Source organism: Gouania willdenowi, chromosome 3 (genome assembly GCF_900634775.1).
Source record: "Gouania willdenowi chromosome 3, fGouWil2.1, whole genome shotgun sequence".
NCBI lineage: Eukaryota > Metazoa > Chordata > Actinopteri > Blenniiformes > Gobiesocidae > Gouania > Gouania willdenowi.
Genome location: NC_041046.1, coordinates 15,951,691 through 15,971,057, shown reverse-complemented (window position 1 = coordinate 15,971,057; position 19,367 = coordinate 15,951,691). Strand labels below are relative to the sequence as shown.

At 39.1% G+C, this 19,367-nt stretch overlaps 1 protein-coding gene and 1 long non-coding RNA gene across 5 annotated transcripts; one reads left to right on the top strand and one right to left on the bottom strand.

Moving 5' to 3' along the window:
* Positions 1-2,700: 2,700 nt before the first annotated feature.
* On the bottom strand, positions 2,701-6,716 carry irx5a (iroquois homeobox 5a). Of its 3 annotated transcripts, XM_028436449.1 has the most exons (4): positions 5,801-6,716; positions 4,512-4,923; positions 3,133-3,904; positions 2,702-3,096 (listed from the first exon to the last, which is right to left on the bottom strand). In XM_028436449.1, exons 1-3 carry the CDS (start codon positions 6,056-6,058, stop codon positions 3,171-3,173), a joined length of 1,404 nt encoding a protein of 467 aa, XP_028292250.1. In that variant the 5' UTR covers positions 6,059-6,716; the 3' UTR covers positions 2,702-3,096; positions 3,133-3,170. The 3 variants fall into 3 exon arrangements, with proteins under 3 accessions (XP_028292241.1, XP_028292250.1, XP_028292259.1); XM_028436440.1 differs by having other exon boundaries at positions 2,701-3,904; XM_028436458.1 differs by having other exon boundaries at positions 2,703-3,904; positions 5,816-6,713.
* Positions 6,717-7,097: 381 nt separating this feature from the next.
* On the top strand, positions 7,098-13,845 carry LOC114455309 (uncharacterized). Of its 2 annotated transcripts, none has more exons than XR_003672669.1 (2): positions 7,098-12,610; positions 13,605-13,845. It is a non-coding gene; the product is annotated as an uncharacterized LOC114455309 (long non-coding RNA). The 2 variants fall into 2 exon arrangements; XR_003672668.1 differs by having other exon boundaries at positions 7,098-12,814.
* The last annotated feature ends 5,522 nt before the right edge of the window (positions 13,846-19,367 follow it).

Genomic DNA, 19,367 nt, shown 5'->3' with positions numbered 1-19,367 from the left:
CCTCTGTCTCTTTCCTCAGCGCGGATTTTACTCTCCCCGTCTCCTTCAGTGAGAAAGATCCCCCCCCCAACCCCCCAACCCCCCACACACCCCCCTCCTCTGTTTAGTATTCTCACATTGTAGCAATCCCAACAATGAGCCCACATGCCATTCAAGTGGAGGGACAGCCTTGGACAGAGACTTGTGCAAAGTTGCAGAGCGGGGGTCTTCCTCTGCAGGCGAAGGATCGTAAAACACTCTCAGCACAAGTGGTCGGATCATATTTAGATATTTAGTGTATGGCAACCAGAAATGAAACCAGTTGGCCTGTTATCAACTAGTGTGTAGTTTACACATAGTGAGAAGGTGTCCTACATTTTTTAAAACTTGCAAAATTAATGATAATAATAATAATAATAATAATAATAATAATAATAATAATAATAATAATAATAATAATAATAATAATAATAATAATAATACCCAAGTGTATAAATAACATGCAACCTTGGCAATAGCAGTAGCTTAATGTTTCTCTTTCTTTCTTTCTTTCTTTCTTTCTTTCTTTCTTTCTTTCTTTCTAGTAGTGTTTATTCTTTTTTATTTGTAACATTACTTGAGCCTCTGTAACACAAGTAAATTTCCCATGGGATAAATAAAGTATCTCTGATTCTGATTTAAATAATTTGAAATATAACAAATCAGGAATTGTAATTTGAGTATTAAAAAAATCTAAAAATGTAATACTAATAATAATAATAATAATAATAATAATAATAATAATTATTATTATTATTATTATTATTATTATTATTATTATTATTAGTAGTAGTAGTAGTAGTAGTAGTAGTAGTAGTAGTAGTAGTAGTAGTAGTAGTAGTAGTATTTGTTATCGAAATGTTCTGTAAAACGTTGATTTAAGGCTAGAATGAAGTACGTTTTAAAAAAATAAACATTGCTTCTGTTTAGAAAAAAAAAAAAAAAAATAAATGTATTTAATTAAAACATTATGTACAAACTGTGGTAAATTTTAAATCAAAATTTCCAAAAAAAAATATATATATATATATATCTTTTTTTATTTTATTTTTTTAATTAGAATTGTTTTAAAGTGGGTTTTTATGGCCTATTTTGAAGGCGTAAAAAAAAAAAAAAAAAAAAAATATGCGTATTTACTTTAACACGAGTGATTTATGTCCCACACATGTCGTGCGTGTTAGACCCCAAGAAACCTTTCCCTTCAATCAATGCATGAGAAAAAGAAACCAATTTCTAATAAAAAACTAATGCTGTCTATGGGGGACAGCGCGCGCACCACGTCATTCCCAGTGGGACGAGCTGAAGGAGAAAAACCGTAATTATGCTATTTAGCTGCTGATGTGTCGCAATCACTGCTCCGGCACACTCTGTCAGATTAAAATAGCAGGGACCCCGAATAGAGGACATTAAGGATGGGGGGACTGGGGAGGGGAGGAATTACAGAAACCACAGGGGAGGTCTCAAACTGGAGAAGGGGAAAGTAAACTATAGAGATTAATGGCGGCCATAAACAAGAGCACCACGTCCCACATGAGTGGAGGTCAACAATAACGACATTAATAATAATAACTGTGATAATTCAATAGGCTTTAATGTGTGTGGTAAATACCACAGTGAAAACCAATGAAAACGTACGAAATAAGTGTTTTTTAAGTAAAATAAATAAATAATAATAATAATAATAATAATAATAATAATAATAATAATAATAATAATAATAATAATCTGTTTATTGTCCCTTTCTTTTTAATGATATGTTAACGTATGTCCTTTTTTATCTGCTTGTCAAAATTGCTTTAATCCTCATAATAACTGTGATCATTGTGTGTGTGTGTGTGTGTGTGTATTTTCCCCATTTCTTCTTCTTCTTCTTCTTCTTCTTCTTCTTCTTCTTCTTCTTCTTCTTCTTCTTCTTCTTCTTCTTCTTCTCCCCAAACATGTGAGGCCATTTGATCGGAGATGAGTTACCGTGACGGATTAACTGAGATCTCCCTCCACCCTGAAATTAGGAGCAAGTGTGACACCTACCTGCAAGAGTTGGAAAAGTTAGATCCCTGCGCCTGTATGGCTGTGATAATAAACATCTCTGTGCATGTTTCTACAGCGTGGCACGGAAATCTTCTTTCCTCATTCCATTCATTTTATTTTTCCCCCCAAACACCAACGTTTCCACATCTAACGCGTCATTAAAGAGGCTGTCCATTAATGATGTATAATAGGCCAGTATGTTCTCAATGCATGGTCGCGTCCCTTTTAACAGCTTTGCCACGCCTTGGAAAATAGTAATGAGGTCTAAATTTGGCATAAAATCGAGCTCATTACCGGTGTTCACCACCAGATTGCTCAGAATAAAACACGATAGGTAATTGGGTTAAACGGCTGCGCCTTTAGTGTTGTCATTATATCAATATCCACTTTCCAAATTGTGCCAAAGAGAAATAAAAATATAAGGCCCAGTGGATTTTAATAGGGGGGAAAAACTCCAACACAACTTTTCTATTTCTATAAATTACTTTCAATTTGTTGTTATTATTTGAACCAAGATAGAAGCTGAAACCCTTTTTTTATTATTGATTTCTTTGGTTAACAGTGTGGCCCTTTAATACCCCCCCCCCCCCCCCCCCCCCCAGCATCTCAACACAGTTCATAAAAAAATTGTAAACATAAATAACTCCCGAAGAAACATCTGTCACTGTGCAAATAAAATAAAAGATCCTCCCCTTTTAAATGACCATGAGATTTCCAAGCACGTATAATAAAACGTGTGTAAATGATGCCAAAATGCTCCCACAAACAATCGCTGCACAACTTTATATATTTTTTCTCCATAATTTACTTCAAAGATAGTGTGTTGTTCATTTTAAATACAAAAATGCTACATTAAATATACATGTTAGTTTTTAATACAAATGGATTGCGGCAATTAAGAACATTCATGTTACACTTTTTTTTTTTTTTTAAGGATAAACCATTCAGAAACTAAAATTTGAGGATAAGCATTTACTCAGAAAATAACTGTTCTCAGATTTCCGCTTCATCATTGCTGTTCTTTTTTTTTCCCAATGCAACCACAAAAAAAAAATTAAGAAAAAACAAAAAAACAAAAAAATTAAATAAATTAATGTCCGCAGTGAGTGGAAAATATTCAGGTATTAAATGTTGGACATACCTTTCTTTAGTTCATAAGGGAAGTCTTTACAAAGATCTACCTGCGTTTGGCCTCTGACTTTGTGGCTCTCTCTGACTAAAGCCTCTGCTCTATTTAACACAGTCTGGTTTAATCCATTGAAATGTGCCGTGGGGCCCGTGCTCACCGGGCCGTGGTTACTGTGCAGGGCTCCAAAAGTGCCACCATAGTTCGTGTAGCCGGTGTAGAAAGGAGAAGTGTAGTAAAGCGGCCTGGAAAGCACCGTGCTGTTCGGGAGCGCGCATTGGGGAGAGGACCGCGACGGGGACGCGCCGGTGCCCATCAGTGCGCTCTGAGCCAAACCGGGACACGCCTGTGGGGCCTCACCGCTGCTTTTACACCTGTCTGAGGACGTGGCGATCTCCGCCAGGGACCACAGTTTGGGTTTGGGGGCCGAGGGGGGCGAGTGGATCACCGAGGTCACGTTGCTGGTCACCGTTCCCGGAGCGAGGCTCAAATCTGACGGCTTGTCTTGGTGCGCTGCAGCGGCCTGGAGGAGGAGGCCCCCGCGGGCCAGCGCGGAGGGAGACGAAGTGGTTGGTTTGGCGGAATCCGGCAGTAACTCAGTAGTAGTAGTCCGCTCCTCCTGCTGCTGCTCTTTTAACTCCGAGTCACTCAGAAGTGGATCTGGGTCTTTACCGTGGTGCTCTTCTTTAAACCTGTCACAGCCCGAGTCCCCTGGGTTCAACAGTTTGTGATCTGCAGCAAAAAAATAAAAAAAAAAGAAGAAAAACATTACTCATTTTACCAGAACGCGCTGAGTTCATTACAACATTTAAAACACACACACACACACACACACACACACACACACACACACACACACACACACACACACACACACACACACACCTATGTTGTCTTCCTCAACACACGAAGCAGATTAAAATAGGACGGCTCACTACATAGAAAATATTAACACTGGATCAAATCCAAGCACATACTCTCGTTTTAAAATATGCTCCAGGCTTTATATATTATTATATGGGCAGCAGCGATAATAAGAGTAAAAAATAATGATTATATAAAGGCAATTTAAGTCGGATCCCCAGCTCAGTTCACCAGCTGTATCCTTATTATGCTGTTAAAGATAAATTGGCTGCTAAACACTTTGCGTCACCAGCAATTTCAGCGCCTGGGAAGTCAAACGAGGGGAGTTCAAGGTGATTATTATTTAAAGCAATTGTCCCATTATAAATAATATACCACCATTAACCAGCAATCAATTTTGCACTCTGAGTGGAAACGACTGCAATGAAAAATTGATGATTTTTTTTTTTTTTCTCTCTCCTTCACCACCACCGACCTGCTTCTGTGTCTGTAGAGTCTCCCTTCATGTCTGTGCAGGGCTTGTTTGGTTCGTCGTCGTCGTTTTTCTCCAAATCGATGTTCTCGTCCTCCTCCTCATCCTCGCTCCGGTTCCGAGGGGTCCAGGTCATCTTGTTCTCCTTCTTTAACCTCCTCCGGGCGTTGGCGAACCATGTGGACACCTGGGTGAGGGTCATCTTGGTGATGATGGCCAGCATGATCTTCTCTCCTTTAGTTGGGTACGGGTTTTTACGGTGCTCGCTCAGCCAGGCCTTCAGGGTGGCGGTTGCGTCCCGGGTGGCGTTCTTGCGGTACGCCGGGTCACCGTAAGGGTAGGTGCCCAAGGGTGCTGCGTACGGGTGGTATCCTATTGACCCGGCCATACCCGTAGTGTGGTCATAGGGGGAGCCCTGCAACACAAAACAGTGAAATAAATATAATGTGTTAAAAAGTGCAAAAAAGAAGAAGAGAAAAAGTCCTCTTTTTAAGACTTAAAATAGTGATTAAAACTGTCTCAGCACAACACACACTCAGATTTTGCACACGCATGCGCATTCACTCTGACGCAAACATAGACACGTATACACACATGCATGCGCACGCTTTAATCCATTGGTTCAAGTTGGACGTTAATGACACTGTTGTAAATTCACCGGAAAGAAAAGACAATTCCTCTGTTTGCAAGACTTAAGAAAATATACAGCATACGTGCCCATGTTATATTTATTTATAAAAAATGACACATGCATATGTTAAAGTACATGCGATAATGAGGCACACTGTAACTCTTAATCCTTTATTTTCTGTTTATATTATTATTTTTGAGGAATTAGGCCTTAGTGTCAGATTGGACCGAGAGCGCTAAAAACAAAACAAAAAAGAGCAAAACGTTTTGATATTTTACAAGTATATTTATCCAAAATTGTACAGCTAATAAAAATAGGATTATAAAAATAAAAAATTAAAAAAACAATTGAAAAAAAAATACATGTTAACCCATTATCAAATGCTGCGCGCAGGATTGCAGAAGCTTCAGGAAAAAAATAACGGGACATTTCATTTTAGAACTCGATAAATACATTTACTGTATCAAACAAACAAACAAACAAAAACAACCCCATGTTTTTATCGAACAGTTTACTCTGTGTTTTAGGGGTTTCTGTATAATTTTATATGCTCGCACTGGTCAGTGACGCACCATTCCTGAAGCCTTGCAGCAAAGCGCAAAGGATTATTTAAGCAGTTTATAGCCCATTATTTCCCCCCTCTTTTATATTGAATAATCACCTTTAGTTTACTCACCACATACGAGGTGAATGTGGCAGCTGCCGCCGCGTCTGCACTGTATGGCAAGTGGGAGTTGTAGCCCGGAGAGGCGCTGGTGAACGCGGTAGATCCGGCATAGGGCGCAAACGCAGATCCCGAAGAGGATCTCCCAATTTCCTCAGTCCTGGGTCCTGATATGACGCTGGTGCTGTACGCAGGGCACGAGTACAGGGCGAGAGACGCGGACGGCTGGTACAAGTAGCCCTGAGGATACGCCATGCTGGAACCGGGAGACTGTGAGCCACTTAACTTGCGCACTTTCCCTCCTTTATGTAGTCATGCGCTGCCGTCGGAACGCATAGATATGGATGTGCGTCTGCAGACCCGCTGCCTGTCCTGTCCTGTCCCCCGCTTCTAAACCACAACCACGGCGACAAAAAACAAAAACAAAAAAGTCAAGTGTTCGGATCAAAAGAGGAAAGGTGGTTAAAGTGGATTATTCTCCACTGTCCGCAGGAGCTTTGTTTTTGTTTTTTGGGGGTTTTTTTCTGCTGCTGTTGCTTATCTGAGTTGCACCACCGCTCTCATGCCCGCGCAGAAGTTTTTTGCCCGTCAGGCGGGGGCTTTGCTTGGGAAAATGTCCAGCCAAGATGCTAAGTTGGAAATAGTGGATCCTGACGCCTACCACGCCGCGCACTACGCTCCTCCTCCCGGGGTGTAGTCACCGAAGGAGAAGGAAAAGCTTATGCTGGGTAACCATGAGAGCCCTACTCAAATTAATGCTCTCTCTCTCTCTCTCTCTCTCTCTCTCTCTCTCTCTCTCTCTCTCTCTCTCTCTCTCTCGCGTTAACTAACAATCATCCTCATTCTCTATTTCTCTATTTTTTCCTCTTTAACTAGACTCGTCGCAGTAAGTCTCGAGTGTGCCCAGCACCCCCTCTTCCTCCTCCTCCTCTTCCTTCTCCTCCTCCTCCAGACGGCGACATGTCAGCTCCCAACTTTCTTCTTTTCTCCACCGAAGCCGTCACTTTCACACTTGATCAATAACAAATCGGCTGCTGCCAGGCAGGATGCAGTAGTCTACTTCAAGAGTTGGAGAGGATTTTTTTATTTATTTGTTTTATTTTTTTTTTTAAAGTCGCTTCCATGCTGCATTTCCCCCTCATTTCCTTTTGCTTTGTGCGTAAAAAGTCTTCGTTTTTAAATGCGCGTTAAATCAACTGTCTGATGTTCCACGTTTCCGTGCGTCTTGTGCTTTAATGCGCATTTGGAGGTTTCAAATGGATTACCATATGGACAGTTCTTGTATTGGTAAGTTATACGACAACTAAAAAGTTTTTTTTTTTTTTTTTTTAAATGTATGCCAATTAATAAGTAATGCTATTGAGATCGATCAGCTTTTAAGTGATCAGATTAGAGGAGAAATGTGAGGCGATCTGTGTACAGAAGGATTTTTAGACTGCTTAATATATCTATTTTTTTATTTGATTTGATTTTTGATTTTTTGCCATGAATCCGTAAATAAACTTCAGATACTTACAGCAAGTCATAAACCCTCCAGCCAGGATAGAATAGTGCCAAATACACCAAATCCGTATATGGACCGAAATCTCATTGGATCATGCTGAGCATTTGATAAGATACGCCCGTTTTATCAACAATTACTTTATTAAAATTAATATGGACATTTGTGAGAAAAATATTATTATTATTATTATTATTATTATTATTATTATTATTATTATTATTATTATTATTATTATTATTATGTACAGTTTGTTATTAAATATGAACAAAATAACTATTTATAGAGCTATATTATCCATTGGCGCAGTATTTCTATATATATTTATCTATTTATTAATAATTGTTTGATATTTATCGTATTGTTAAAACATATTTTTTTCGCAGTATTTATAATTTTTAAAGCAGTTTTCCATCTGATTGACTTTTCCGTTCAAGTCTCACACGAGCCGAAAGGGATCGCTGTAGGCGCTGCTAAAGTGCACACACACTCTGTCACGTGTTTGTGACGCTCTGAAAGCCTCCAGAGAGCAAAGAGTGATGACGCCGGTATAGTGGGAACAGACCAAAGGAAAGGAAAGGAGAGAGAGAAGAGAAGAGAAGAGAGGAGGAAAGAGCCGGGTGAAGTATAAGAGGAGGGTGCACTATAGTGTGTGGAGGAAACTGTTGTGTATAATGTTAAATATTTGATTGAAAAATTACAATCACCGTTGGTTCAAAGTACTTTGTTTTAACATTATATTTGTATTTAGACACTTTATTTAAAGCTATAGTTTGAATGTGTTGCTATGGTGGCTCTTTGTTATGTGTTGGTTCACAGTTGTTGTGTCCATAACAGGAGGACGAGCCACGGTTGGAGATCACTGGGTTTGTATTAGAAGGTCATGCATAGGGTGGAGGTGAGTGCACTTCTTCTTTTTTACCCATAGAAAAGTGCATCAGTGCTAGTATCCGAAGTGAAACATCCACCTGTGATGGACTTTTAAGCTTTTGTGACTTTTATACCATGCTCTCTCGCTCCACCTCTGCTTTCCTCCCCCCACCCACCACCCTGAGCAGACGCCCTGGCTTTAGACGCACCCTTAACGTGGCAGAGAGGAAGTGGATGAAAAATGATGCATGCCACTTATAATGCCTGAGGGAGCAAGTGTAATCTAAATTGGATATAGAGGCGATTATTGCACAACATTACGTGTTGTGACGGGCTAATTGCCATTGGCTGGAGGAGTTAATGTCGAGTGTTGTGCAGGTTTTTTTTTTTTTTGTTTTTTTTATTTTTTTCTGGGGGTCAGCTATTGGTCCCAAAGCAAAACCTTAATCCAGCAAAATGCTTAAAGTGTGCATTGGATTGGATTTTTTTATATATATATATTTTTACCATTCTGTCTCCTAAACCGATTAGTTGACACCAATTTTTCTTTGATGTATTAGCTGAGGGCTTTTGCCACTTGGAAGTCAATTGAAATTCAAAACAGTTTTCGCTCCAAATGCTTTGGGGAGATCTGCGGCAAATAATGGATGTAATTTATTTTTGACCTTGCTTTTTTCTTTTTTTTTTTCCCTCCTCCTCCCAACGTGAGGGTTATTAAATGATTAAACATATGTGCACGGTGCTAAACAACTGCTCTATAGCAGTGATTAACTGTCATTATCACGATTATAAAAGGCTTTTACTTCCCTCATTTTAAATGATGCATAATAACATGTGATTGGCATGAGATTAGTGTTGTGATCCTTTGTATTTTGCCATCACCAATGTCACTTTTTAAACAGTTGTGACTGTTGTTGCTGTCATTTACGCTGTATTAAAATGAAACTTGATGGTATGTTTTGTGTTTGTTTTGAATATTGAAATCCTGCTCACACAATCACAAAAGCACAAAGTTGGAGTTTATTATTAAACATATTGTACCTGCAAATTCATTTTTTTAAATTTGACTTTAAAAGTGATTATATTTACATGAAACACACTGACATGATATGATACGGCTCTCATGAGAGTGTTGTTTTTTTTTCTTTTTTTCTTTTTTCTTTTCTCTTCATGTGATGTCTCTGTCCCTTATGACCTGAATGAAGATGTATGGACTGTGTGTGTGTGTGTGTGTGTGTGTGTGTGTGTGTGTGTGTGTGTGTGTGTGTGTGTGTGTGTGTGTGTGTGCATGTGTGTGATTGGCTTTCGGTGCCCCCCCTCCCCATCTATACGGTCCTTCTCCCCTGCGCCCCACCATCAGGCTTCTGGAGTGGCTAAGTGATGAAATGATGACCCTATTATGAGAAGCGATTCCAAAATGAGAGGGATCCGACAAAGATTTGGCCCCTCGCTCTCTGCGTTGCCGTCCTCCTGCGTCTCACTGCCAGCTGTGCTGATGATGATTGATTTCCTGGAGACGGATCACAGGAAGCACCCATTGATTTTGTCTGTTTTATCAAACATATTTATTTAGAGTCGTATCCATAGGAAATAAGCAGACTCACCCCAGGCCACTGTTATCCATACGGGGGGGGGTGGTGTGTTATTATTATTTTTATTATTATTAGTGATAATTCTCTCTCTTTCTTAACAAGATGGATGACCTCTGGTATCATTCCAGAAATAAGTCAATAGGCTCAGGGACTAAATTAATATTGATTAGATATAATGAAGGCTGGGTGTGAATATGAGCTCTTTCTGGAGCCTTGTTACAGACTCCACTGTCAGCATCTGTCTATAGTGATATTACACTCTTCTGATAGAGTGTTTTACACACCTGAGGTTGCACTTGGGTCCAAACAATCACAGATGGTGAATCTACGTACTCGGCATGCTTCTCTACCTCTCACCGGTACGTACCTGTACACTTTGATTCATGATCATGGCATTTAAATGTATACGACTAAACAGTATGTTTGATATTTAAAGTGCTATAGGTGCCTTATGTTGATAATCAGAATCCCACTGCTTAAAATCTTGCAATGCACGTAGCAGGTGCTTCTCCAAAGCGTTCACAAAGGTAAAGTGATACAACACACAAATCAAATGACTATAGCGGAATACTAAAACCACAGCGTGGGAGCAGTGCCTGAGATATTTGCACTGTCTTAATCCAATTGAAATAGAATGAGTGAGATGCAAGCGCTCACAGGTCTGTTGCTGGTTTATGTATGTGATGCATAATAGAAGTTGACGAGGTTGGTGATAGATCACAGCCCAGGTAATGTAAACACATTAATCCCTCAGGGTTCATGTGCATGTTCTCGCTCTCCTTTTTTTTTTCCTCTTCGATCGGCCTCCCTCTCTTCAACCCCCAACTCCCTCCCTCCCCCTTTTCCAACACCACCATCTCCATGTTCATCATCTTCCCCTAAATGCATTAGTGGAGCACAAACCAGAAGCAGCCTTAATCTGTCAACATGCCCTTTAATTGGAGGGAAGAAAACAACACATGCTCCTGGTTGTGCCATTTCCAAGCGCACATGCCAAAGAAACACAGAGTTCATGGAAGAAGTGATCCCAAGAGTGTGGGGCGTAATTAAAAGTATCTTTTAATAGGCTTGTAATTCTGAGCCTGACTCTTGTTGCCTTAAGTAGAGGGCGAACTCTGTGGCTGGGGACGACTTGTGAAAGGGGGGGGGGATTCTGCTGAGGCTGAGGGAGCCTGTAAACGATACATTTGCCTCCCTGTCATCAGACATGCAGTCTCTGGTTCAGCCAACAGTGTTCAGGACAACCACTTCTCTTTCTTTTTTTGTCACACACTCCAGTGTTGGTTTTGTCTGTTTCCATAATGTGGCTCCCCCCACTTCATCACCTCATCTTTATCCTGGGACACTTTGGCAAGTAGTGTTTTACCTCCTACTCACTGCACCAAAGAGGAGTGAGAACTGGGACTAAGGGGTTTAATTGGGGGCCTGCTACACTGTAATCAAATGAGACTGCTTTGGGGAGAAGACGAGGAGGAGGTGCAGTATTATGTTCTGTCGGAGCATTCCACTGCAGCATTGTTGCTTTTTAGTGTGTGCGTGTGTGTGTGTGTGTGTCAGGGCAGGCTTTGATGGTGTATCCCCTTACCTTTGTAGTCCTCCTATCCATGTTTCATAAACACAGATTGGGAAACATCCTCAGCATTAGAAATTCAGATTGCTGCTTTTCCTTCGGCCACTCTGCATTCCACACGTGCCCGGTCGCATTCTCCATCTCCTCCTCACGCTGAGATATTGAGTTTCCGATTATAGGCCTCTGACACATTTAAAGATCCCACAATCAGCTTCTCACTTTGGTGTGTTGTGCATAATCCTTGGCAACAATAATGCCAACAACTCAGCCTCCTTTGGTACAAAAAAAGATCACTCACACAGTTTTCATCACAATTGTCCCAAACCCAAAGTGCAAGAGAAGTTGCCACGTGTTTCGTTTAGAGTTTGTAGCTGGGTTTCCATTACAGATTTTCACAAAATAAAAGCAATATTTCTAAATGTCGACAAAGTATAATTGCGCTCTGAATGTGTTTTCATTGAATGTTGTTTTGGGCAGGAGCCTCGTAACTCCCAGGAAATCTCATTCCGTGAGACTTTGCCGCAGGAAGACGCTCCAAACCTCCTTATAACACTCAGTATTCCTTTGTTGTTCCACGTCTAATGAGGCAGTAATAATTTTTAAATATAATGCTAACAAATTCAACACTTTTGTTTACACATAACGCACCAAGTTCTCTAGGAGAGAAGTGGTCATGTGACCAATTACGTCACGTTCTGTGACGTGTATTTGCGGAAAAAAGTGTTTCCATAGCGCTTTTGCGACACCTTTCATTATCGAAACGTCTGAAATTCCTCCTCGTAAAAGCTTTAAAGCTTTTTTTCCGAAATGAAGGTGTTTTCATTACCAGTTTTTATCGCGCTTTTTAGATTTTGCACATTTCCAAGGGTAATGGAAACAGCCGTGTCATGATTGAGAGCGTACATTGCAAACAAGACACATTTAGTGCACTGACAGCATTTTCAGTCACTTTTTAAAAATAATTCAAACACAGTTGAAGTCTTTCGCTCTTTTCCAATATCTCCTTGCAGCAAACAATAAATATACTTAATAGGAATGAATGTGAATGATGAAATTTCCTCACGCTCACATACATGTATCTTTATTATCTTTATTAGACCAGACTGATCTTCTCCTCCATGTGCGCTCTAAGCTTCAGATCATCAGTGTCTTTTTTCCCTGTTAGTCTCTGACACACTGCCCTGGGTGATTGAGCCAGACGTGGAAATCCAAAGCGGAGATGCTCTCCCTAATGCCTGACACCTGGTGCAGATTTGGAGGGGATTGCACTACAGGTAGTGTCTTACCTTTTCCTCAATCCCAGAAAGTCCCTGAGGTATTTCCTTCTCTGTCCACGGCTGTGTTTGTTTCTATACTCTTCATTGCCACCCAGCTATCCAGCCACTGTCTGTCAGCCCCAGAGTCAGGATTAGAGCGGGAAAGGTGCTGAAATACGACGCCTATCGTTCCTTTGATACTTGCAACTCAGATTTGTTCAGGTATTTTCTTAGGCCGTAAAGGATTAAAATCTTTATAGAGAGTGTATCCCACGTTTTCAACGAGACAAATGAAGAGAAGCAAGGAGCCATCAGAGAAAAACAGATAATTCACAATATATAGTTGCATTTAATAAAGACACTAATGTAGTTAACTCAAATGATCGGTAAAATCAATATACCAAACACCTAATTAATTGACCGATTGTATACTTTAAGGGGGTCCTGATCCAAGAATAATGTCAAATATTGGTCGGATATCTGAAAAAAGTTAACATCAGACAATATCGGCCTGCATAGAAAATATCCAATATGATGTAAAATATGTTGTTTTTATTGGATTTATTGAGGTTATTTTTCCGTGTTTCAAAATTATATTTTTCAATTTATTTTATTCAATTGTAGATAATACTTATGTTTAGGGATAAAATTGGATGCAGCTAATTGGTTAATAATTTATGTGTCAAATTTACCTACTGTTTCTAACTATAATACTCTATATTTGAGTAATAATACTTGATTGTCTATTCTAATATTACGCACTCCAAAATAAGTAAACATTAAAAAAATAAATAAATAAATAAATACATATGATATTATTCATTTCAATACACAAGGCTGCAAAATCAGTATCTTATCATGAGTGAAAAAATAGTATAGAGACACCACCACCTTGTCATTTTCTGGGTATTTTTGTGTATTTATTTTTATTTCCACTCGGCTTCGGTGCACGGGTTTTGGACATCCATCCCAGGAGTGCTGCTACTGACACATCTTGCAATCTCATTGACAGGCTGGGATGGAAGAAAACAGCCGGCAAGTGTAAGCACAGCATCACAGGACATCAAAACACTGGATGCAGCACCAGAAACACAATGTCACCTGACCTGGCAACCCCGGATAAGACTCTGTGATGATTACTCATTATGTCCCAGGGGACTTAAATTAGGATTTTTTTTTTCAACCTTTTTTCAATTTTAATTTTAATTTTAATTTTTTTTATAATAAAATCTTAAAGCTTCTACACTGTAAAAGCTGTGTTTCAACTTATTAACTTCATGTCAAATCAGATCAACATTTGATTTATTAATTTTTTAACACGTAAAAAAAAAAATCATTCTACATTCTTCATTCAACATTCTAAAACAATTCAAAACACAAAAAAAGAAGATTTCAATAACACATTTTCGTACAAAACAGTTGGACGAAGTCTGAATTATTTATTTCTACCCCTTTTTAAAACCAATTTATATGAGCTACGTATGAGCTACGTATATATATACAGATATATACATCTATATACATAAACAATGTACATACAGTGTTATTATACACTACCCATATACAAATTACAATTATAATATAAGCTACATACATATGAACACAATCATTGCAGATTACTCATTGCATTTATTGCCAAATAATCAAACAATCTATTTGTGATACCATATTATATCCTGTAAACTTGATTATTGAATCAATGAGACACAGGCTGATTCTGTGAGCCACACTGTTTATGTTGACACATGCAACTCTCTCCTCGATGCAAATGCAATCTAAACATTAGGCAAAGGGAAGGCAAGCGTGGCCCATAAAGGCTGTGAGCTCCAAACACTTTAAACAGACAACTATCACTAATCACTCCCAGAGCAGTGCGGCGTGTAATTACTCTGCCAAACGTTTGCCTTTCACAGCTTAGCACTGGGAGCCCTGACCCTGTGCTTCCCTGTCTTTCCTCACCACTGTGCATGTGGAAGACCCCCACCACCACTACTCCCCTCACCACCCACTCCACCACTTCTTCCTTCTTCCCTCCAGCTCCTCTTCTTTTCCCCCTTGTCTTTACGGAGGGGGCACACAGGCTCCCATATTTAGAGAAAGAGGAAAAGGAGAGAGAGAGGGGAGCAAAGACGGAGGTTGGTGCTTCCGGCTTTGTGGGAGCCCATTTAAACATGCTTTGAAACCCAAGCCATCCGGAGATCAGAAATAGCCTTATTGACTGGATGGGCCCAGAAGTGACTGAGCACATTAGGGAGTTCAGAGTTTTTTACCCCTTAAAGCACAGAGATGGGATAAGATGTTTGTAAGGGCGATCTACGTAAACTTTAAATAGAATAGAATAGAATCATTTTATTTGCATTGCACGAAGTACAACAACATTCAAGTACACTTCAAAGATTCATGCAAAACAGACACAGGTACAGTCCAAGTCTGTTGGAATAAAAAGTTAATCAGTGTAAAAGTGCATGGTATAAAATATTAGAAAAGAGACAAATTTAAAAAGAGACAGTATTTCATTGTCCATTATATTAGTAGTGATACTGGTGTCTATGGTGTGTGTTTACTGTTTGGCTTTTTCACCTTTTCCATTGTACATATTTGTCCTGGAAACCACAGTTATCATCAACTCCCATCACTCTGACTGTTTGATTTGTCCTCTTTCTGGATGAATACTGAATGCTGATGAAATGACACTATGCAAATATAAAGTGTAAAGGGAGATGTCCTGGCAGGCAGGGAGATATGGTGTAATGCAACCAGCATCCTAGATTTCCTAGCCTGTCTCTGATCTGTTTTATGACAGTGGGCCTATATATGTGGATGGGTGTGCCACTGTACTTCCTCAACGCTCCACTACACATGTGCATGCAGCAAAAGGCATATTTCAATAAAGCTAAATACACATACAGAAGAGTCATTACATTGTGACTATAATGTTGTTTAAGTTTCCTTTTTAAAACATCAGTGAAAGGAAGTACACTTGATCCGATTTTCTTTTGTCTATAGAAGCATTTGCAATATATTTGGACCATTGCAAATGCAGAATACTTGTCAAAAGCTGCATTTCTCAGAAAATGTTTGTCAATTGTTATGTTGTCTAGCCCAGTGATTCTCAACTGGTGGGTCGGGACCCAAAAGTGGGTCGCGGACCTGTACAGGGTGGGTCGCAGACAGCTGGTCAAAAATAAGTACCTCTCAAATTGGACTTGTCTTTTATTTTGAAGGAAACTTTTCTTTTCACAGACTTGCTGTGAAATGCATGTTACACAGAAAAATATATAGATTTATGTTTTAAAAAAGATTATCTGTGAGTGTTTTCAACAGCTATTTTTGAAAAACTAAATTTGGTTGGTTGATTTCTAAAAAAAAAAAAAAAAAGTGGGTTGCGATTTAATGACCGTGGCAAAATGTGGGTCCCAGGGTGAGACCAGTTGAGAACCCCTGGTCTAGCCAACATAGGTGGAGTTTGAGATTCTTGCCAGGGAGGAGGCAAAAAAAAGAAAAAAAAAATTAGATATATAGAACATCTTGAGTTTCCCTCACAAATAAGTAATGAAAACAAGTCTGAAAACAAATGTACCTATCAAACTGTTTTATTATTATCATTTCTCATAAGTTTCTAAAGCTGTATCATGAACCTGCCAAATGCAGCTTGAAATGTTCAGCACTTCCTGTAACTTAAAGAATGGAAGAGTAAAGTTGCTCAATTTAAGCAGTGTTATTATTTATGATGTTCTACATGATACTGTATATCATACAACACTCGATACATGTGTAAGTAAGTAAGTAAGCAAGAAATTTATTTATAAAGCGTTTTTTGCAGATAAAATCACAAAGTGTTGTACAGAGCTGTGGTGAAAATACAAGTGCAACATCAAAATAGAATAATAAAACATGGGTGCATATACATCATAAGAGCAGCAACATAAATGGATAATAAAAATTTTAAATCCAGTTAACTAAAAGTGAAGTCTTCAACAATTTTTTTAAAAGTGTCCGCACAGTTAAACTCCAGTAGAGACTGGTGCAGGTTATTCCAGAGACTGGGGGCCACAGCCTGGAACGCCAGGTCTCCTCGTGTTTTAATTTTTTTTTGGGATCTTCGCCCTAAAGTGTAGGGGCACAACAAGTCCGTGCTATATTGAGAAGCCTGACCATGTAACGCTGGGAACTAAGAACAAAGATTTTGTATTCTATTTGAAACTTAACTGGAAGCCAATGCAGAGTAGAAAGAATGGGGGTAATGTGGGATGTTCTGGGAGCACCAGTTAAAAGTCTGGCAGCAGCATCTGGAGTCTGTTTAGGGTCGACTTATTAAAACAAGTAAAAACAGAATTACAATAGTCAATGGATGATGATATAAATGCATGTATGACCATTTCGAGATCTGATTTTGATAACAGATGCCTCACGCCTTACTTTAGCGATATTTCTCAGGTGGTAAAAACATTTTTTAGTCAGTTGACGGCAGTGACCCTCCAAACACATTGACTGATCAACAGCAACCCCAAGGTTTCTGAGGCTGGTTTTAACAGATGAGCCCAGATCACCAAGGGAGTTTGTAATCAAAGGGATCTTTTTATCAGGAGCAATGATCAGAGATTCTGTTTTGTTTGAATTTCTCTGGAGATAATTTGATGGCAACCAGTTTTTGATACAGGGTATACAATCTAAGAACTCAGATAGATAAAAGTGAAACTTTGAGTCATTAAAGGAGGATATCGTCAGCATAAAAATGATAAGACACACAAAACCACGGATCAACTGACCAAGAGGAATCAGATACAATAAAAAACAAAACAGGCCCCAGAACAGAGCCCTGGGCTACTCCACATGACAGGTTGGACATATTAGACATAACATTGTTAATAGCAACATTAAAAGTTCTTCCATTTATATAAGAGGTAAACCACTGGAGAACAGCACCAGAAAACCCCATCTCAGATTTGAGTCGATCGACCAGTATACTGTGATCTTCAGTGTCAAAGGCAGCTGTCAGATCAAGTAAAACCAAAACTGTGTACTGACCAGAGTCAGCGGCCATCATCACGTCACCAGAAACTTTCAGAAAAGGGACAGGAGGGACACTGCTGGCAGTTGTGAATCATTAAGTTAAACACAGGTAGGATAGCATAAAATGCCCCCCCTGCCCCCCTGTTTAGTATAGGTTGAAGCCTCTGCTTATTGCACACACACACACACACACACACACACACACACACACACACACACACACGCACACACACGCACACACACACACACACACACACACACACACACACACACACACACACACACACACACACACACACACACACACACACACATATATATATAGCCCTTTCAAATTAGTCTTTTGCTCAACTTCCTTTAGATTTATATAAACAATAATGAATTAAATAAACCCTTTGTCTATCCAAAATCTCAGATACATTATGTGTTTAAACAGTTTACTCATCACCCCAAACTCTCACTTTTTGGATGCTGTGCTTGAATATTTAGCCAAGGCAAGGCAAATGTATTTGTATAGCACATTTCATACACAAGGCCATTCAATGTGCTAACATTAAAATCAGCAGCAAACTCTTTTAAAATCAGCAGTAAAAACATTTGCAATCAACAACAAACACATTACGTCAACAACAACATGACCAAAAATCTCCCTCTCAATCATATGCAGTATAGATAAAAACAGTGCCTTTAGCTTTGATTTAAAAAATGTTCTCATTGGATGCTGACTTCAGCTCTGCTGGTAGTTTGTTCCACCATTTAGACGATGTTTTACAATTACTAGAGTTTACATTTGCTCTGTTTGTAAAACATCCACCTTTAGAATAAGACGCCGCAAGAAACCAATAAAATTGTTATATACTGTATACCTGTCAGTGATGGATAGAAGGGCTTGGGGGCTTTCTATTGGATTTATAAAAAAAAACAATGTGTATCATATAAAGGCAGAATGTACATCAGTATTATGAACATATATAACTTGTACAAAACTAAATCATCCTAATATGATAACTTGTCATATTTATCATATTTTAACACTAAAGTACAAGTTCATTTACACTGGCAGCAGAGTTACAGAATCATCTTACAATGCTTTTCAGAGAGTTCTGTTTTATCACTGATGTAGTAATTTCACTTCATCAGTCAGTTGTGACTAAAAATACATCAGGGATTAGCTTCATGGCTACGCTATCTCTCGCTGCTTTGATAACATAATGGGGGTCTGGTTGCTCGTGGTTACACTCATCTGATATGTAGGTTCATAACACTCCAAACTGCACTTACAATACTTTTGGCTTTATTTAAAACAGAATGATAGAGTGATCTATTTTTAAACTCTCATGAAAACTGTGTGTCTACCCTTTTAATTCCTTTGTAGGAGCATTTTACAAAGATGAAAAAAAAAAAAAAAAGACCCACCCCCCACTCCTTCCCTTTTGCAGTTTCTATTCTACACAAATTAGCCATGGTCCTTGAGGGCAAAATGACAAGAGGTTACTAGAAGACTATGTGTTTAATTAATTGAAAAATGCTTAAATTGCTTTTACAGTTGTTATGCAGAGTGAAAAAAAGGAATCTGTGTTGCCAGTCCTCAGCCGTAATTAGCACCCCGGGGAATTAAATATTTAGCATTAGCTGTGTTGCGGCACTTAGGACACAAATTTCTATTTTAACTATGAAAGCAAGCCTGTCTTAAGTGCACAAGTCTGTGTGGACAGCTGTGCAAAGGGGAACAGCGCAGGATATTTCAGCAAAACACCCCAGT